The 22,367-nt window shown below is 46.6% G+C and overlaps 1 protein-coding gene across 1 annotated transcript in view; it reads left to right on the forward strand.

The window, feature by feature from the left end:
• The window catches only part of LOC126999242 (galactosylgalactosylxylosylprotein 3-beta-glucuronosyltransferase P-like), a 50,457-nt gene that overhangs the window by 11,684 nt on the left and 16,406 nt on the right, over positions 1–22,367 (forward strand). The window contains exons 2-3 of the mRNA XM_050861630.1: positions 17,277–17,508; positions 17,830–17,984. Coding sequence (XP_050717587.1) covers positions 17,277–17,508; positions 17,830–17,984 — 387 coding nt within the window. The remainder of the gene's footprint in view (positions 1–17,276; positions 17,509–17,829; positions 17,985–22,367) is intronic.

The raw sequence follows: 22,367 nt of genomic DNA on the forward strand, positions 1-22,367 counted from the left end.
GCCTTTTCCCCGCCCTAGCCTGCAGGTTTTTTTTAATAGCTTTTCGAAAAGCTTTCAACTGTCTTGTTCAGGAGCCTCCAAGCCGCGCCGAACCAACCTCGTACAGGTGGAGGCCATCACCGCGAAACAGGTCTGGGCGTTCATTGACGTGCTGCCAGGCGTTTGTGAGCGCTACGCCTTCATCGTTACATAATTGTTTTAGACTAGTGTTGACGCCGTTCGCTTTACTGTTAAATCCGCCAAAATGTTTTCAACATGCTAATATATATATATATATATATATATATATATATATATATATATAGATATATCTCTATATATATATATATATATATATATATATATATATATATATATATATATATATATATATATATATATATATATATATATATATACAGTGACATCTCAAGTAATGGACGGCGGACTCTTTTGATCTAGCGGCGCCCTTATCATTAAGCCGCGAATTTTGGAAAATCAACCGCTTTGGTCCGAATCCCCATAACTCCCTTATTTCTGGGGCTACAGAATTATTTTTGGTATCAATCGACGGCAATATGAAAGGGCTATATTTTTTAATAAGCGACAGGGCTCTAAAACCCACTCGAAAGGGTAAAAAATTACATCCTTCCCAAAAAACTACCGACCCATCTCCCTGCTGTCTGTGGCGGGGAAAGTGTTCGAGAGGGTCGTGGCAGACGTAGTCTGTCGCCACCTCAAGGACAACTACCTCCTCTCGGACCAGCAGTATGGGTTCAGACCTGGCCGGTCCACCTCCGATCTGCTGATGCTCCTCACCAAGAACTGGCAGGACGCCCTTGACGACGGCCTGGATACTGTTGTGGTAGCCCTGGACATAGCGGGTGCGTTTGACTGGGTGTGGCACGGAGGTCTTCTTGAAAAACTCCGTGCTAAGGGCATTCAAGGCGACCTCCTTCAGCTCCTGGGAGACTACCTTCAAGGAAGGACCCTCCAGGTTGTCGTCAACGGGCAGACGTCCGACTCCTTGCCAGTGGAGGCATCAGTGCCACAGGGTTCAGTGCTGGGGCCAGTTCTGTGGAACATATATGTGGACGACCTTCTCCGGCAGCTGCCAGCAGTCTCAGCTTACGCTGATGACTGCACTCTCTCCTGCACCTACCCCCGACAAGACAGTGGGCGAGCTGCTGACGAGATCAATCAGCAGCTGAGGGTGCTACAGGAGTGGGGTGCCCGCTGGCAGGTGACCTTTGCCCCAGAGAAGACCCAGGCAATGGTGGTCTCTCGATCCCCCACTGACGGGCCAGCAGTGGAGGGGAAGCTAAGCTTTGGTGGCGTCCCCCTCCCACTCCAGGAATCCGTCAAGATTCTGGGAGTGGAGGTGGATCGAGGGCTACGGTTTGACAGCCACATCAAACACATTGCCCAAAAGGCCTCCCACAGAGTCTCCTGCCTGCGAAGGGTGGCCAGCTTCCTCGACAGAAAAGGGAGGTTGTTGCTCTACAAGGCCCAGATACGGCCTTACTTAGAGTATGCTGCCCTCTCTTGGATGTCGTGTGCTGCCTCGCACAGCGGGAGACTCGACGCCATCCAGAGACGGGCACTGCGATTGGTGGATGCTGCAGACCCCCCAACCGGGCAGGAAACTCTCAGCTCCGTCGACTCCTTGGAACACCGCAGGGACGTAGCTGCTCTGGTGGTGCTTCACAAGGCACAAGTACAAGGAGTGCCACATCTGGCGGGCCTACGCCAACCTCCGAGAGTCACCAAGCGGGACACAAGAACGGTGCTATCCCGTGGTGACGCAGTGGAGGTGCCGCGTTCCCGTACCAGCCAGCACCAACGTACCTTCTCGGGAAGAGTTTGCCGGATGTGGAACATGTTCACGGCCTGTGTACCAAACATCCGGGAGATGAACACCCAAAAAATAAAACTGTCGGCCCACCACTGAAGGGGCTTACTCCCCACTCCACTGACACTCGTGGTGGAGCAGTGAAACGAGTGCAGTGCGTACATAAATGTATTCCGTATTGTATGTTATTTTTGTATATATATTTTTTATAGTTTATGTAGTTATTTTCTATATAGATTTTATTCTGCCCTTTGAATAGGCAGCACACGACAGTGCACCTTTGGGTATGTAAATAGTATAGATGTGTCTGTGTTTAAATAAAAGAGAGAGAGAGAGAGAGAGAGAGAGAGAGAGAGAGAGGCAGGCAGGCAGATGGTAGCTATGATGTGTTCCCACAATACAAATCAAAATTGTAATATTAAATAAAGGCAGGCAGGCAGGCAGACAATTTTTTGCCTGTTCGACGCTTACCAGGGCGTCGTCACCGGTCGTCACCGCTCTTTATGGGCGCCGCGGCGATGGCTCGTCGAGTGGAGGTTACCTATCAGCTTTCATCGCCGTTTCTCAACGTTCACAAACAGGTATCCGTATCTCAGTCGCTGTTCGTCACCGACACGGCGATTGACATACGCTCTGATGTATTTTTGGCTTTGGACAGTCGCCGATGGTCACTCAAGACAAGCACCACCAACGTGGTCGGCACTGGGCGACGCGCTTTGATCGACATGTCTGACAATTCTTTTATGCTGGGCTCCCACCTTAGCGATTTCGGGCTGCGATGCTCTGCAATGAATGAAATTTCCCAAATCGAGCGAGATGAACATGAAATGGAGCGACCCTGAACGACAACCACCCCATAACGACCCACAACGACATAGCGAGGGAGGGTCGCAGGCCTACGCTCGCCGACACCGCAGACGAAGGCGACTGGCGAGGGGCCGTCGAGCGGGTGGCGCACGACTGTCTGACGATTACGAGGGACAATGCGCGTTCATGGGATTAAAATCGTGCGACTATCGCACCATACACACGATGGCTGCTCGCCATGAACGATGCCTGACGACCAGCGATCGACCGTCGATCGTTGAACGAACGACACCACAACGACGTCGAGGGAGTGTCGTTGGGACGACGCAGGTAGGAGTGCCAGCATATAAAATGGGGCCATCCCACCTGCCCTGCACTTACGTCTGCAGCCTCCAGAGCGTCGCGCCCACCATGAGTCTTCTGTACTACATCACACCCACACTCATCAGGAGGGATCCAGAACTAGTGAGATGCAGCATGGACTTTGAATACACACATACAATCACTATGTATCATTAAGCCGCAAATTTTGGAAAATCAACCGCTTTGGTGCGATTATCACGATTTCCATCGCTCGACATCGCACCACAATCGTTGTACTACCCACGAGCCGCAGCGCTGTCGCTCGATATCGGGCGATGTAGTCGTGCGATGTAGGACATCGATCAAAGTTCCCCGATTCCTTTGAACCTGCCAAAGCAATCGCAGGTGTTCTGCGATGTCCTTCTCCACGGCGATGCTATGCGATGCCGTCAAGCGATGTAGGCGATTGATCGAGCTGTTGTAACCCGTTTGCCGGGTCACACAGGGGAGACGACACACTGTTTGTACTAGTGACACTTGACTTAAAATTCTGGTACTTTAGGAGTATTTAAAGGAGTTCATAAATGGGGTGATGAAACGGTGTCGCCTTTCTTATATGTATTTTATTCTACCTTAATACTACTTAATATTACAGAGGGTAAAAATATTGTTTAAACCAGCGACTGGCTTACTAGACTCAATGAGTTTTCAGGTTTTCTTTCACTATTGGTTACTGACGTTAACACTGGTATAATATTGAGTAAAAACTCACACAATAAAGTATCATAGAAATATAATCCTAAGTAAAACTAAGATAATAGAACACAATAGATATGTTAGATACGCTTTCCTCTATGGTAATTCTTCACTCCATACTCACAGTAGCAACGATGAATGTTCTACCCATGTTGTCTAGGGAAGGACAACTGAGTGTCCAGCCACGAACAGAGTGCTGGTTAATCTGAGGTCAAGCCTGGAGAAAATGCTTCTTATATAGGCAGATATCGCGAGGGTAATACGTCAGGCGTGTGAGTCATACATCAAACTCACACCGAGCTCATACAATAATCTACCTAACCGACATGCTTAATTCACGCGGTGACGCAGCTTTGTTTTCATAACATTTTGTTCCGCGGCTGATCCTGTTTTTGCCGCGGTGATTGTGTTTTGGCTTAGCGAGATAAGCGGGTGCGTTAATGGGCAATTACAATTGTGTATAGGTTGGTAAATGAACAGTGGGGACAATCATGTGTTGGAGTCCGTGTTGTGTTTTAGCGGTCGATACCGCTGTTGTCATCGGAAAATATTGCCGGTGAAGATGATGATGACACGAGTGGTGTCGCAGCCCTCGGGGCACCACATACCCCCCCCGTTAAAACCACGCCACGTCCTCGTGGCACGAAGCGGTCCGCCCGGCGGACGACCATGGAGGGCCAAGACGGGGATGGCGGGATCGTGGGGAGGAGGCCTGCGAGACGGGACCGGAAGAGACAGAAGAAGGCCACCCACCGGCGACGAAGACGACGCCGAGGAGGAGCAGCCACCCCACCAAGGGAGGAAGGGGTCGAAGGCGGGGACCGGAGAGACGGATTCCTGGAGCGCGTGAAGTGCTGGAGGAGGTCAGCAGGGGGCCAGAGACGACCCGGGCGACGGCGGCGGGGAGGGAAGGGCCAAGGGGAGTCTTGGCCAGGAGCGATGAGACCACGTCACGTCCGATGTGGAAGGGGCGCGATGAACCGTCAGCAGGGCGTCACCGTCCATAGTAGCAGAGGCAGGGAGGCTGAAGGCGTCGGAGTGGGCACTACAGCCCATACCGAGGCTGAGGAGACCCGTCCCGTTGATGGTCTGCCTGTATTTGGAGACCGGGCTGTCCGGGCAGACCATGGTGACCATCTGGGGAGTATCGGTAGCGAAGACCCAGCCCGCAGGAGACGGGATGAAGACCGGGGGGAAGACTCTGAGAGAGACTTAGAACACAGCGAGAGGGCGTCTGGGCGATCGAGAAAGAGCGATCTCGCAGCGCTGGACAGAAGTCGAGTAGACAGGGGCGACAGGGGACATACATAGAGCAGGTGGTGTTTAGTACAGCGGTCCAAGGAGTCCAAGAGCATATAGTGAGTGCGGTCTTCAGAAACCGCAAGGTAAGTGGAAAGCGTGTCGGTGTGCAGAAAATATGGCGTGCCATCAAGATGAAAAGGCAACGCGTCCATTTTAAACACATCGAACACGTCAGAGGGATCCTTTCATGGGGATTTGTAAGTAGAAGTGAAGGGTTCCTGAGGAAAGCGTACCTTTAGAAATAACCCTAGAGACATCTCTATACAATGCTAAATATTCATGTGCTGCAGGAAAAGTAAGCCTGGGTAATGGAGTGACGCATTGCTGAGCACACGAAATAGTACATCATTTGGAAGGAGGAGAGGAAACCTGCGTTTGGGACAGCTGCTGAAGGCCAAGCTTGAGATTCAGAGTATCATGATTTAGGTCACTAAGTGCCAACTGAATGAGAAGGATAGTCTCCAAAATACGCATTTCCTTCAATTTGCAAGGTTTTAGTGAGAACTGACGGATAATAGCTGAGGCCAAAGCCGAGGCGGACTCTAGACGGAGATGGCAGAATGAATATGACGGAGGTCCCGAACTGTGGCGTTGAGGACTTCCTGATGGAGGTTAAGTTGACGTCTCTCTTCTGTGGACAGAGTGTAGAGCTGGGAGAGCTTCCGTGTATCACATCTATTTGGGCCTGAGTGGCCGTACCGAAAAGGAGGTTTGCTACCGAGCCAAGGAAATCCACGGCTCCTCGCTTCTGGCGAGTCCGAAACGGGCTTCCACCTCTACCACTCATAGCCGACAGAAAGCTGTTAAGATCTTTGAATAACTTCTCAAACTCAATGTGAAAAGAGTCTAGAGTGCGCCTGAGCAGACCAACAGTGGGGAACGATTGATTCATATGTTCAATCGACCATGAAACTTCCGCTGTTAGATTTGCCACGTTGATGAGAGGACGTTGGATGTCGTCCGTCTTGATGACGACGGGACAACATAGTACCGTCCTGTCAACAGCATCTTAAAGACTGGGGAGAAGACGAGGCCGGGACGAATGGGTTGCTCCAGGAGGGATCAAGGGAAGACAAGGAGAGGGCAACACCCAGGATCTGTAATTATAGGGGCATCAGTTCGTTGGTCGTTGGCGATACTCAAGGGCGTTCCATCACATTGGGGAGAGAAGGGGTACCGTATTGGATCGTAATGAGCGACTGACACAGGGCTCTGAAGGAGCTGAGGGAACCAATGAGGGGACCTCTGAAGCATCTGAGGAGACAGGAGCCGGTGAGGAGAGCTCGGAAGGAGCTGGAAAGGACAATGGCAGCGGCTCCTCGGGGAATAAGTCATGGGAGTGGGTCCACTTCTACTACTTGATCAGGGAGAGGGTATGCACGCCTGACATTAGGAGAGTCATGGAAGCCAAGAGAGTCCTCGTGAACGACCTGAACATTATTTGTGTGAACTGTCTTGATCTTACCACCTCTAACATGACGCAGTCGTAAGACTACAGGGCTTATTTTTCTAGCACCCTAAAGGTCCATTGAACAAGGGCTGGAGCTTCTTTGGTTCGCCCTTTGTACATACATGCCTTAAGTAGACCCGATCTCCTACTACCACCTGTTTGGGTTTGGATTTCCTAAACATTCTTTCTGACTCCTGCCATCCTATATCTATATTGGTCTGACATAGTTTATAGGTCCGCTGCGCGACACTAGAAGTAAATGCTTTATAGCTGTCAACATCATAACAAGGTTGGAGTTTATTCTCAAGCACTTCAAAAGGAACATTTGGGTCCCGAGAAAAGCAAGAAAAATGGTGAATCTTTCAGAACACGATGGTAGGCAGTGTTGTAGGCGTGTGTTGCAACCGGAAGCATTTGGTCCCAGATACCGCGATTGTCCTCGCACAAAGTTCTCAAGATATTTATTAAGGTGCCATTAGGCCTTTCTATCACACCGTTTGCAGACGGGTGATAAGGAGTTGTCCTTAGATGATCAATCTGTAACAACTGAGTCAACTCTCGTAAGAGAGTGTTGACGAACTCCTTTCCTTGATCCGTGACTAGAATCGGCGGGATGCTGTGTACACAGACTACGTTCTTGTAGAACGCAGCTGCCACTTCCTTGGCTGCCTTCGTACGAAGGGGTTGCTACCAAGAAGCGTGACAGGACGTCTATCACTGTCAGTACATACCTATAGCCTTCGTCTGAAACAGACAAAGGTCCGACAATATCCATATGGACTCTGTCAAACGGTTGGCCAACCTCTGGATACCTCATAAGTGGAGCTGGCGGGGATCCCTCTTCTTAAACCGACAACAGACAGGACAAGATCTGACATATTGCTCCACGTCCGCCTTCATTCCCGGCCAGTACGCAAACTTGCGACAGCGTGCCAACGTAACCTTAGTGCCTCCATGCCCTGCAGGTAGCATGGAATGCGCCAAAGCTAACGCGTTAGGAATGTAGCTTGGTGGAACGATAACCAGTCTTTTCTGCTTGTTGTATTCATCGCAAACATCGCGGTAGAGAATGCCGTTCTCTACACACTTCACTAAGAGGCAGTTTTTGAAGTGCCTCTTAGCTGCATTAACGTTACATTGCTCCTCTCTGCAACCTTTCTCTCATCTCTCTCATGTACGTTACCACCGGTGGTTTGTTCAAAAGCATGCTTCAATTCTCTCAGTTCAGGATCGCGATCCTGGTGCTCCATGAGTCCAGCAAGACTCCAATGGAGAAACTTATCCTGTTTGTCATGTCCCTCCGGAGAGGCGACAGACATGTCCTGTCCACCCGTAAGGGTGACAGACATAATTCGAGCATCAATTCGCCTTCTATCACGTCACTCTCTTGATTCCTAATCCTTGACAAAAAATCTGCTACCATGTTGCTGGAGCCTGGGAGATAATCAATACTAAAGTCAAATTCTCCTAGAAGTGTCTGCCAGCGTGCAATCCTGCTGCTAGGTACTGTGCTTTTTAACAGCCAGGTCAGTGGTCTATGGTCCGACAGGATGTGTATCCTATAACCCAAGATAAGGGGTCGGTTAGTACTGAGGCCATAGATGACTGCTAAAGCTTCTCTCTCTACCGCTGAGTAGTTACGTTCTGCTCCATTCAGGGTTCTACTAAAATATGCTATGGGACGTAAACTACCATTTTCATCCTTTTGTTGCAACACACCACCTATTGCCTTATCTGACGCATCTGTGGTGAGATTGAAGGGCTTACGGAAATACGGAAAGGCTAAAACAATGTCAGTCGTTAGACTGTTCTTTAGTGTGCTAAATGCATGCAATGCCTCTTCATTCCACTCCAGATGTGTCTTATCGTTCTTGGTTACTTTCCTCCCTTTGAGTAAATTATTAAGTGGGGATGCTATCTTGGCAAAGTCTTTAATGAATTTCCTATAAAAGTTAACCAATCCCAGGAAACCTTGAAGTTCTTTGACTGTTTTCGGAGGTGAGTTGTTGCACCGCCTGTACCTTTGAGGGCTGAGGCTTCAAGCCAGAAGCACTAACAATGTGACCCAGATAATCTACTTGCTCTCTGAAAAAGGAACACTTATCTAGTCTTAAGGACAGGTGAGCCTTCTGCAGTCTGTCCAAGACGGCATGGAGGTTCTTTAGGTGATGGTCCATGTCTTTCCCTTGTACTATCAAATCATCAAGGTATACATGTACAATTCTTCCTGTCAGACCTATGAGAACTTGATTCATGATCCGTTGATAGGCTGCAGGTGCTGTTTTAATCCAAAGGGGACTGTGTGAATTCATAGAGGCCATAAGGTGTCGTGAAGGCTGTCAAGTGTTTAGATTCCTCTGCCAATGGGACTTGGTGATAGCCCTGGCGCAAATCAAGGGAGGTGAATACTTTACTTTCCCCTAACTGTTGCAAAATGAGGTTAATGTTAGGAGTGGATGTTTGTCATCAATCAATTCATCGTTCAGAGCGCGGAAGTCGAGACAAAGTCTGACTCCACCATCCTTTTAGCAACAGGGACTAGAGGTGCGCTGTAGGGTGACGCACTAGGGCGTATAATACCCTGGGCCTCAAGGTCCTTGAGCTGAATCTCTATTTCTTTATGATATTTTACTGGTATTGGGTATGGCTTTTATATATAGGCTTGTCATTTTTAGCCTTAAAGTGTGAACATAATAGGGGTAATAGTGAGTGGCTCGTTTTTAGAGCAAACACATCAGGATACTTGCGGGTTAAGCCCTTCAGACAGCAATTTTCCCGTTGTGAGGGTAAAATAGCTCGTCTATCAGCTTATCGAGTACCATCTGCTTACTTGACTGGGTGACAGGCGGCTTTGTAGCTGTTTTGTGACAGCCGCTACACATTCATTAGTCGATGATTGATAGTATTCTGAGTGACAAGAATAAATGTGTCCCATCACTTCACCTGTTGGCATCTCAATAGTTTCTTCAGTTGGGTTAGCATAGGGAATGATGAATTTACCTTTGGTTTGTTTGACGTTAGGAGTTAAGGTAACTAACCAGGGAAATAAAAATGAAGAAGGGATATCATTGGACCTTGGGAGAAATAAGGCTTGCTGGGCTCTGCCAATCTCTGCCTCCAGAGTGACATACCCTGCCGTGCCTGGGAGCAAGGACGCCACGTTAATAGCGTATGCTTTCACTGGTACTTCCTCCATCTCGTCTAAAGTAGGTTTATGATCTTCTGGGTACGGGCTCATATCGTCCGCAGCCAGGAATGTACTTCCACTGGGTAGGCCCCCACCATTACACTAAACTGCCCAGGTGTGTCCAGCGGTGCAGCTACCACATTTTGTCTCCACATAAATTCTAGGCCCAACAAAACTGCTGTTGGTAACACTATACCTTGTGATATTACTACAAACTTTTCTTTAATTTCTCCGTGCCCAAAGTCTACTACTACTTCGGCTATTCCTTTATTAGGGATTGGAGTCCGATCTACCCCTTGTATGGAGAGAGGTTCTGTAACTATCATCTTCCCGCCTACCTTCCTAAATAAATCTTCTTCTATTAGGGACGCTCCTGCTCCTGTGTCTAGCATTGCGTAAACCATCTCCTTTTGTGCATTAGCGCCTACGCACAATCTCAACGTGAGGGCGTTGGTAGGGCCGTGGACTGCCGCAGCTACTCTGGGGTCGTTTTTTTGTTCTTCTCGTGGTCAGGGTTAACCCAGGAGCTACAGGGTGAGGGACCGGCCGTGTACTCCGGGCGCCAGGCAGCGCAATGAGACAGGCTGACGCCTGTTTCGAGTGGGCTGGTACTGAGGGTACCGAGAGGACGTTTGTGTGTGGTAGGCTACCCTATACTGCATTCCATATGTTCAATCGCGAGAATTGTGTCTTACATACCCACAAGCTTATCTTGTAGGTGGCGTGGGCGCGTTCCCATATGGGCGTGTAGGTGGCGCGGCGTGCCGTCCTCCCTTTGGGGTATCGGGTAACGTGACTGGCCTGGAGGGCGTGGAGGACAGGCTTGTGAGACAGGTTTGGGTCCGGAGGCCTGGGTGGAACAGTCGTTCAGCACTTGTATTACTTTGGCGATATCGGCATCGGATAGCTTCGACTCTGGATAAGCTTTAATATACTCATACCCTTTCTTTAATACCTTCTGTGGGTCCCCTTTTCTTCCTCCGTTAGGATGAGTAAGAGGGCCGGAGGAAAGCCTCTCTGAGCCGTAAAGCGGTTATCTCATTTAGCAAACTGGCATTGTCAGGCTTGAGAACGATCAACTCGTCTCTCAATGTCTCCAGGCGGATGAGGAAGGTGCGGATGTTTTCTCCTGTCCGCCGTTTTGCCTCTCCCAATTCTTTCTGGAGGACCGAAAGGTCCTTACTGTGGGAAACACACGTAGGAAGTCTTCCTTTACTTTTCCCAATCCTGTCCACATCTAGTGATACAACCGAGGAGATGATCGCGCTGCTCCCAGGGCATATTGTTTGGCTAACTCAATCTTTCCGGTAGTGTCCCAATTTGCCTGTGTCCGGCTTTCAATATCCTCTATCCATTTCTTTGCTAGCTTATGGCATGGGAGGTTTGGTGCTTTGCTACTTTTTTCTTCTCCACCACAAAAATATAAGAGTCCCTGCACTCTACTAAAATCATTCAAGGTATGACGGCTAAGTAGCGTGACAAGATCATCATGGGCAAGGGTGATCGATTTTCCATCTTCTTTTTTGGGGGGAGGGTTCTTGCCTTCGTCTGGCATTTTTAACTCTAAAGTCTTATTCCCGTAATTCCAAGAATAACTGTCTTCTCCCTCGCTTTCGGATGTGGACATACACCAGTACAATACCAATATAAACCAATATAAATCGCAAGTTTCACCACAAGTTTCACCACATGTTTCACCACAAGTTTCACCACATGTTTCACCACATGTTTCACCACCAGTTTCACCACATGTTTCACCACATGTTTCACCACCCCACACCTGACACCAATGTTGTAACCCGTTTGCCGGGTCACACAGGGGAGACGACACACTGTTTGTACTAGTGACACTTGACTTAAAATTCTGGTACTTTAGGAGTATTTAAAGGAGTTCATAAATGGGGTGATGAAACGGTGTCGCCTTTCTTATATGTATTTTATTCTACCTTAATACTACTTAATATTACAGAGGGTAAAAATATTGTTTAAACCAGCGACTGGCTTACTAGACTCAATGAGTTTTCAGGTTTTCTTTCACTATTGGTTACTGACGTTAACACTGGTATAATATTGAGTAAAAACTCACACAATAAAGTATCATAGAAATATAATCCTAAGTAAAACTAAGATAATAGAACACAATAGATATGTTAGATACGCTTTCCTCTATGGTAATTCTTCACTCCATACTCACAGTAGCAACGATGAATGTTCTACCCATGTTGTCTAGGGAAGGACAACTGAGTGTCCAGCCACGAACAGAGTGCTGGTTAATCTGAGGTCAAGCCTGGAGAAAATGCTTCTTATATAGGCAGATATCGCGAGGGTAATACGTCAGGCGTGTGAGTCATACATCAAACTCACACCGAGCTCATACAATAATCTACCTAACCGACATGCTTAATTCACGCGGTGACGCAGCTTTGTTTTCATAACATTTTGTTCCGCGGCTGATCCTGTTTTTGCCGCGGTGATTGTGTTTTGGCTTAGAGAGATAAGCGGGTGCGTTAATGGGCAATTACAATTGTGTATAGGTTGGTAAATGAACAGTGGGGACAATCATGTGTTGGAGTCCGTGTTGTGTTTTAGCGGTCGATACCGCTGTTGTCATCGGAAAATATTGCCGGTGAAGATGATGATGACACGAGTGGTGTCGCAGCCCTCGGGGCACCACAGAGCAGATGCCGTGTGAGTATGCCGATTCCAACATTTTTGATGGCGATTTGGGAAATTTAGCCCATCGCAGAGCATCGCAGCCCGAAATCGCCGAAGTGGGAGCCCAGCATTACTGATGGCCCGCCGAGTCACACGCCACTAACGTGGTCGGCATTGATCGGCGCACTTGATCGGCGTTGTGGCATGGTTCTATTGTTGTGTCGTTCTACATTTTTACTGTATGCCTACAAGTCCATAGCTGCACCTCATACATTACGGAAGGCTTTCTGGTTCATGTCCATTTGGCGACGGCCATTTTGATACTAATTTCTGCTTTTTATCATAATATCATAGTTGTAATTAAGGTCCCCTGGTGGTGTCTGAGGGCCTCAAACGGTAGCTGCTGGCGGTTGGTGAGTGAGGAGGAAGAGGAATATCGGACACGAGCCGATGCAATGTGCAGCCCTTCGTGTAGTTCACACAGTGGTTGTTCAAGCATAAAGCTGCATACAAAAACGTAGGCAGGCGTCTTTATCGGGTAACCAGGACTAGAGAAGCATAGCTCCAAGCACCAACGGAAAAACAGCCATGGGTCAGCCGCAGTGCAGCTGAGGACTGGGGTGTCGTATACTACAAACCACCTTCGGAGGCAGATCAAGCAGATCGTGATCCGGGTCACCCAGATCACGAAAATCTTGATCTCAATGCTAAGCATAACACGGGCTTCACGACCAGATCAGTCACCGGAAACGCATCATCGTAAATAGAGGTCTCTTTTTTATCATTTTCCCGTTTTGCACCGTCTCTGTTGGTCCCTTCACTAAGCTCTACCTGCCATCTGGTGGCCCTGGTGGAACTACCCCCAAAAATATGCATGCGGCGTACGTCCAAATAATTTTTCTTACTATTTTTTTGCTATTATTTAGAAATCACATATTTTTCTCATAGCTACGGTATAGAGACACTTGACTTGCTAGTAGTATTTAAGAAACGTGGAAATGCAAGAAATAGGAAATTTGTATACTTTTTCCCACATAAAGAATCGTCACATGCTCTATGTTGTTCCTTTAAAGTTCCATAGAGTGAATGTAATAGTATAAGATGCTAAAGATGTATGTATTATAATCTAAATTAGAAATATGAAATAAGTATAACACTTGCTGCCGGCAGTGCACGATATGTTTGGCAGCAGTGTAGACAACCTCCCGCGCTCTGATTGGAGGGACAGAGGAAGGCATCGTGTTGAGGCAGCGGCGTGCCAACCGGAGGAATGTTGAGTGGCAAAATTTTCAACACTTCCTTCCACCACTGCTATAAAATTTTGAGAGCATGACACCATGCCAGACTTGTTTGGTTTCTCTTTTCTTGCATGACGGAAATATATGCCCAAGAGGCCGCACTGATGTATTCCTATTAGCCACGGGATGGAGTGTTGTAGGATATATTGATGGATGCTCTTATTTATTCTTATCTCTTCTTATCTCTTATTTATTCATTATTCATTACCGCGACATGAATAATGTACAGCACTCAGATATTTTGGTGTAAACATGATAGTGGCCATTACAACTCTGGTGTTTTGCTAGTTTGGTACAGAAAAATGTGAATTAAGGCTCGCTGGACCCCAGCTGTCCGCAGGCTTGGCTCTGGCAGAGGCTCCAGCAGGGCCACCAGATGGCAGGTCCAGCTCAGTGAAGGACCCAATTGACCCACATCCGCCTTGCAGTGGTTAACGTTCCTGACTACGAATCTGCGCACCTGGGTTCGAATCCCTGCCTGGGCAGTCGGCGTGCAGTCCACCCAGCTGTTCATCCTTCCTATCGGGATGGTCGATAACTGGGTACCTGGGGAAACCCGGGGAAAATAAACTGTGGTAACCCGGATGTCACACTTGTCATGCATCAGATAAGGGTTAATTCTCTCCCACCACAGGCTCAAAGGGCCAACGAGACGGAGATGAGCGTCGCCACGCGCAGCTGTGGCGTATGCACCCAACTTAACTTTTACCTATTTACCCACTTTCTTATCCTGCCATACCTTTGATAGAAAACAGAAAATGCAACAAGACGAGAAGGAAGAAGAGGAAGAGAAGGAGGAGGAGGAGGAGGAGGGTTAGTGACTTGAAAGGAGGAGAGGGAGAACGAGAGCAGCATGTGTGTGTCTTTGTGTTCCCCAGACGTATGATTGTTTGCGAGTCAAGTGGTTTAGCAGCGAGTCTGTCCTCCTCCTCCTCCTCCTCTTATCCAACCACCAACACGATCACAACCTCCTCCGTCAAAATTACTACTACTACTACTACTATTATCACCACCACCACCACCACTACTACTACTGCTATTATTATCACCACCACTACTACTATTATCACAACTACTACTACTACTACTACTACTACTACTACTACTACTACTACTACTACTACTACTACTACTACTATTATTGCTACTATTACTACTACTATTACTACTACTACTAATATTACTACTACTACTACTAATAATAATAATATTACTACTAATATTACTACTACTACTACTACTACTACCAAAGAGTATAGACAGTATAGAGAGGACACTCGCGCCAAACCCTTGTAACCGGGGCGACGGTGGCGCCCCAAGCGGTAAGTGCGCAACATTACTCGGTTGAGGGGTGAACCGAGTACTTGCTGCAAACCGAATAATTCGGTTTTGATTATTCTTCAAAATCGAGTAAATCGAGTGCCAAATGACTCCTTTACTCTCAGGCGACAGACGGACAAGCAGACCGTACAGGGTTGGCCGGATGGAGGGGGGCGAGGGTAGCTATTTTATCACAGGAGGCTAGAGGGGGGTGTCAAAGGGTTGCCAGAGATGAGAAATGTTCAAATTCGTCTGAGGGCAGATGGCTGTAACATTCCATGTGAAATTCAAACAATATCAAATTTTCTTATTTTCAAAGAGCTGCAGTACTTCATTCCTGCTCGAGATCAGACAGAAGGGTCAAGGTCTACAGATTATAGACATGTGTCGGTATATGATTAATTAATATACATAAATATTTTCCACGCCACCAGTTGGACCGGAAAATTTATGTTCTTCACTGCGATGACGAGTTTCATTTCCCAGACTGATGAACTATATTTGTATTGTGTCATACAAAGTCGATTACTCTTGCATAATTAGCCCATCATCGATCGACGATTAAATCCCGCTCAGAATTTTGCGGATTTATTTGATTAAGTAACTGAATTGCAAAAACTGAGTAAATCGAGTAATACGTATTAACTCAAATCCAAGAACCGAGTAAACCGAGTACTACTGCTCGGACCGAAACGTACAGTACATCCCCAGTGGACGGTAAACAACTTGACAAGCACACAGTGAAGTGCTGCTATTAATTGCATTAAATCTTGCAAGAAAAGGCCTAAGTTATCAGATGTTTAGATTCCAATAGAACAAAGAAAGGTTAGCCATGCTTTTTCCAATCACAGTTTGTAAAAAAAAAATAGTAATAATAATGAGTTTACACTTGTCGGACACCTTAGTCAGTAAGCCAGCCACACCACCACCACCCAGCTTGTCGACCACCTCAGCCAGTGAGTCACCCACACCACCACCACCACCCAACTATATAAAATCAACCACCTCAGCCAGTGAGTCACCCACACCACCACCACCACCACCCAACTATATAAAATCAACCACCTCAGCCAGTGAGTCACCCACACCACCAGTCAGCCACCTGAGCCTACAGTGGTTATTTAAAGTTATTGGGAATAATTTTCTTTTTATTACGTCTTCGTATTGCTTTATCTAATATACAATAGCGCATTCTTAGGCTATCTACACAAGCTCAGCCTCTCCGATTTGCCATAATAGGCTATACTTGTGTTACAGGCTAAAAGTGCTTATAGAAAGAACAGTCTCTTCGTTTTGCTTTATCAAAAATCTAGTAACATTTCTAGGTTATCAACACAGGTGTAGCCTCTCCTATTTGCTATAAGAGGCTGCACTTGTCTTACAGCCTACAAGTGATCACAAAAAGAACATATGGATGATATTTTGCTATTTTTAGTAGTTTTAGGTAAAGATCCAAACCACATTCACAGGCCATGTGTCAAGAGGACAGGCAGAGGTATGAACTGTCAGGGACCAGCGACACCCATGTGCAGCTGTCAAGGTCGAGCGACACTTGCGTGTAGTAACTACTCATTTAATTCCTTTAGATTATTTGTAAGTTTTCCGAATCAGTGCATCGTTATATAATTCACCACGGCCTGATCACGAGTTGGACTCGCACTCGCCAGCACGTACCCTCCCGACATAAGCAAACGGGACTCGAACCGCCGCCTGTCAGGCTGTGAAGCCTATCAGTGCAGCGCTCTAACCGATTGAGCTACCGGAGCGGTTCACATTGTAACAAAGCACATAGCTAACATTCGCCCAAACATCAGTGTGTTGGGTGCCAGCACATACAACTGCCATCACAAGTTGTGTGCTCGCCGCTTGGGGCGCCACCGTCGTCCCGGTTACAGGTTTCCCGCAGGGGAGCGCACGAGTGTCCCATCTTTAATATCTACACTCGTTGCTACTACTGTTACTACTGCTACTACTGTTACTGCTGCTACTACTGTTACTGCTGCTACTACTGTTACTACTGCTACTATTACTACTGCTACTATTACTGCTACTACTATTACTGCTACTACTATTACTGCTACTACTATTACTGCTACTACTACTACTGCTACTACTACTACTGCTACTATTACTGCTACTACTATTACTGCTTTTACTATTACTGCTACTACTACTACTACTACTACTACTACTACTACAACTACTACTATTATTAACAACAACAACAACAACAACAACAACAACAACCACAATTACCCCCTAACGTTACTCCTTTATCACTATCACTACCACTCCCGCTACTCATACTCATCCCTAGGACCCTACCACCAGCACGGTTGGCATCATCACCATCACCTCGTCTTTCAGAGTCCCTGCACAACCGTAGGCGCCAGCAGGTGGGTGGAGGGCCTTCCGACGCTGTATGTTGTCACTCCCACCTACCCGCGCGCCGAGCAGATACCGGAGATAACGCGCACCGCTCAGACGTTGCTCAATGTCCCTAACGTGGTGTGGATCGTAAGCGAGGATGCGGACACGCCCACCCCTGCCCTCACCCGCTACCTCAACGAGTCCGCCCTCAGCTCCGTCTACATGCGAGGTGAGAGAGAGAGAGAGAGAGAGAGAGAGAGAGAGAGAGAGAGGGGGGGGGGAGGGGGGGAGATGTGTCTGTTTAGTGTGTATGTTTGTTTGTCTATATTTCCCTATCTGTCTGTGTTTGTCTATCTGTCTATGTGTCTGTTTATCTGTCTACATGTTTGTCTGTATATATGTATCTATGTGTATGCCTGTTCATCCTTTTTTCCCTTGCACGCTTCCATCCGTCCACCTGCTCATCCATGCACCCATCCACCCAGACAACCATTCACCCATCCACTTGACTAACTCTTGTTCTGTCCTCGTCCTGTCCTTGACCACGCAGTCCAGATGCCGGCCCAGTACCAGAAGGTGAAGAACAAGCCTCGAGGTGTGGCCAACAGGATGGCTGGGATGAACTGGGTGCGGGAGAACGCCAAAGAAGGTGTCCTGTACTTCGCTGACGACGATAACACCTACGACATCCGCCTCTTCGAGCAGGTAGGCGTGACAGGACGACAAAAAACCTAGGGTCGGCTATGTTCTCCATCACCTCTCCCCCTGGGCCTCTGTCTGCCCTGACCTCCTGCAATTACTGGGTTGCCACTCTTACTTTGGTTCTCCGTCTGTTCTTTTTATTTACAATAAAGTAAGCAGGTCAAGGGCAGAAGACAAGGAGAAAACAGAAAAGCCGCTAAGTGTACTGCTTTTGTAAAAGTAAACGGCGTGAATGGTGAGAAGAGAGGTCAGTTTCAGATAGATATTGCACTTACTTTTCTTACCAAAGTTCTGTGCTGTAATGTCCTATCACATGCGTGACAATAATTACATTGAAAATGAATTTTTTTTTATTAAAGTGTGGGTTATCATGCGTGTTTCTAGTAAAGTTACATAGGATTGGGCAATAACTGATTCAAATCAAGGGGAATAATGTGTTTCAGTGTTATTATGGTATAGCATTTAGGAAGAGTTTGGGTCAGAGGTTGAGCCAGAATCATGGTAGTCAAGAAAGTTGTCGGGGTCTTCGAAGCCACCCCTCTCCTCACTCTCAATGTCAGTCAAATCCTGTTCAGGGTCAACCTCTTCCTCAGTGCTGGAGCCATCCATCACTAGTGTTAGTGAGTACTGCTCATCCAGAACACCACGAAGATACTTGGTTTTCACAGGAGGGATGTATTGCATGAGCGCCTCTATGTCTTTTAATTTGCTAGGCTGCAGGTGAAGCGGCTTGGGGTATTTTAGTGGCTACACTACACGACTTAGGTTGAACTGAGAGGCTTGGTATTTTTCCCTGCCACGCATCAGTCGAACACTTCCTAGGGGGTTAGTGTAATCCATGCCCAGCAAATAGCCTTCCTGGAAGTTAAGGGCAAACACGAACCTCCTGGCAAATGCAAATGTGTAAGGTGCACAGGGTGTTCGGTAGACTATAAACTTCTTGAGAGCCCCTGTATCAAGAAACTCATCCCTATCCACCTTGTTTACCTCATACCCGGCATGTACAGCATTTTTTATAATGTCGCAATATATACGTGTCCATTCTGTGAATATCTCCATAACATCTGACAGCTTTTTCAATGTTGCCGAAAGCCCTGTCACATGCCATGTAGCTGTGTCCAGGCACTAGGAAATAGTGAGTGATATCTGAGAGACGTGCACTGTGCAACTCGCGTAGATAGTTAAGTATTATGTTTATATTCTTATTTTGTCCCCCACAATTATCACTGAACACTATTAAATGCTCAAAATCACCAGCCGCGCATTCCACTTCAATTCACTTCCGGAGACAGGTTGTGATTTCTACCGAACCCCTTCCACCTGTTACTTCATCCCAGACATAAAAGTTTGACTTATTTTTCTTAAGATCATGTATGCAGAGGTTGTATAACCACACCTTTCTCTTATAAAAGTCCTCACTGATACTGAGTCGTGGTAGAGGCTGAGTTTGCTGAAGATCAAGGCAGATCACTCTTGTAGAATCATCAGTATTACCACTAACAGCTAAATTTTTCATGAGTTTCTGTCCTTCATTAGCTAACAGTTTATGAGCATCCCTTTCTCTTTCTAGTCTTGCCTTCTCACTGTCGTCACTAGCACAACATTATAATGTTAAGATTGTTTCGTTTTTAGGATAATAACGATTTTGTATAAATACTACGACACGACGTTAGAATACAACGTTGTCAAGTGTCGCGGTATTTATACAAAATCTTTGTTATTATCCTAAAAACGAAACAATCTTAACACTATATTACCTCGACATAATTTTCCAAACACCTATCCCCTATTCTTCGACAACACTCAGCTATCACCATCTTCAACACTAAACATCCTCGGTCTATCCTTAACTCAAAATCTCAACTGAAAACTTCACATCTCCTCTCTCGCTAAATCAGCTTCCTCGAGGTTGGGCGTTCTGTATCGTCTCCGCCAATTCTTCTCCCCCGCGCAGTTGCTATCTATATACAGGGGCCTTGTCCGCCCTCGTATGGAGTATGCATCTCATGTGTGGGGGGGCTCCACATACACAGCTCTTCTGGACAGAGTGGAGTCTAAGGCTCTTCGTCTCATCAGCTCTCCTCCTCCTACTGATAGTCTTCTACCTCTTAAATTCCGTCGCGATGTTGCCTCTCTTTCTATCTTCTATCGATATTTCCACGCTGACTGCTCTTCTGAAATTGCTAACTGCATGCCTCCCCCCCTCCCGCGGCCCCGCTGCACACGACTTTCTACTCATGCTCATCCCTATACTGTCCAAACCCCTTATGCAAGAGTTAACCAGCATCTTCACTCTTTCATCCCTCACGCTGGTAAACTCTGGAACAATCTTCCTTCATCTGTATTTCCTCCTGCCTTCGACTTGAACTCTTTCAAGAGAAGGGTATCAGGACTTCTCTCCTCCCGAAATTGACCTCTCTTTCCGCCACCTCTTATGATTCTTTTTTAGGAGCAGCGAGTAGCGGGCTTTTTTTTATTATTGTTTCCTTTTTTTGTGCCCTTGAGCTGCCTCCTCTGTTGTAAAAAAAAAAAAAAAAAAAAAAAGAATTATCCACTTATGTAATTAAATTCATTTAAAGGTAGTACATAGCTGACATATGAGATGAAGCGAGAGGTCTTGAGAATGTGTGGCAGAGCTGCGGGGCAGGGCTGACCCACATCGGCCGACACCCCACCGGCCAGTTTCAAATAGGAATACTATATCGTGTCTCCTCGTAGAACTGATAAGAAATAGGCAACCAAAGTAACAATGTGGCGACCCAAGAATCGAAGAAGTCATGGGAGGCAGAACAGGTGGAGAGATGAAGTTTGAGCATTTGCCGGAGCAGGATGGAGTATATGAACATTAAAGAGAAGGGGAAAAGCATTTATACTGCAGTGTAAGTCTGCTTAATACAGGTAACTCTCGATTTACGCGAGTTTGATTTACGCGTTTTTTTAAATAACGCCGGGTCTAAAATCCAAATAAATGTTTAATTTACACGTTTTTTTCACTTATACGCGATATTTTATGGAGTGGCCACCAGATGTCTCACGCAACTGGACTTACACGGCGCCGCGGCCACACAGCTGAGCTCAATTCTTCCCGCGCGCCACTGAACAACAATACAGTACCCACGCTGCCACGCTGCTTAACAATAGGAGCGGGCAGGTACCGGTACCAGTACCGGTACTAACGGTACCACCTATACGGTACGGTACCGGTACCAATACTAGCCAGTCGCTCATGGTGTCCCTCATTTCTTCCTCACACGAGTGAGGCTGAGACTGGGTTCCTGAGTGGATATCTCGGTGATACGGATACTCTCTCTCTCTCTCTCTCTCTCTCTCTCTCTCTCTCTCTCTCTCTCTCTCTCTCTCTCTCTCTCTCTCCACTGAATGAAGTGAATATTTATTTTTCGATAGAAACCTACCTCTTGTTTGATTTACATTGTTTTTGATTTACACGACCTCTTCATGGACACAATACTCGCGTAAATAGAGAGTTACCTGTAGCAAGTTACAGGCGGCCGCGCCCCCTCTTTTCTCTCTTGGTTTTGACTGGCTAAGCGGCAGCCAATCACCACTCACAATGTCGCATCACCACGTGGAGTGCACAAAAAAATATGATTACACCTCAAAACCACCGACTAAAATGCTATTTTACCATGGGGCATGTCTATTACCTATAGTGCCAAGGACTAAGAGGAGTAAAAAATAATCGTCATAAGTACACTGTTAACAGGAATTTAGATAAAAATATGATTTTTTTTTTTTTATCGTGGAACATAACCCCATACTGAACAGAAAATGCCCTAAGAACTGCTAGAGTCTGACACAAATATGACGTCAGTTTGGGTGGGTCCCGAACTTCCTCACAGCGGTGCTGCACCACCCCAATACATCACTGCTGCACCACCCCAACACATCACTCCCTCCCTCATATGTCATCTACGTACTATTTGCAATTGTGTCAAATATACTGTACACATTAAATATGATTTGGCAGCGCTATGGCCAGGAAACTCCCCGAGCGGGCCCCACCCAATCCGAGCAATCCCATTCCTCGGAAAAAAGAATCAAGATTATCTGGAAAACATAATATGGTACAGAAAACTGGGTCTACTATAAGAAAAAAATGTTTTGTTTATCCCAGTGGAATTCAAAACAAAGTTATGAACACTGAGAAAATTTTTCTTCAATAATCTTTGACACAGATGCGGTATTATGATAAATGAAATTATGAACCGTTGGTTGGACCGCTGTACAATCAACGACCTGGGGAAAAAATGTTCGTTGTTTTTTGGTCTTCAAAAAACTTCTGTACAATCAATTTTAGGCACTTTTTACACTAAAGCAATCAATAAATCACGAACACAGAATATACTTGTTCATAAGTATTAATAT

The sequence above is a fragment of the Eriocheir sinensis genome, chromosome 16, assembly GCF_024679095.1.
Source record: "Eriocheir sinensis breed Jianghai 21 chromosome 16, ASM2467909v1, whole genome shotgun sequence".
Classification (NCBI taxonomy): Eukaryota; Metazoa; Arthropoda; class Malacostraca; order Decapoda; family Varunidae; genus Eriocheir; species Eriocheir sinensis.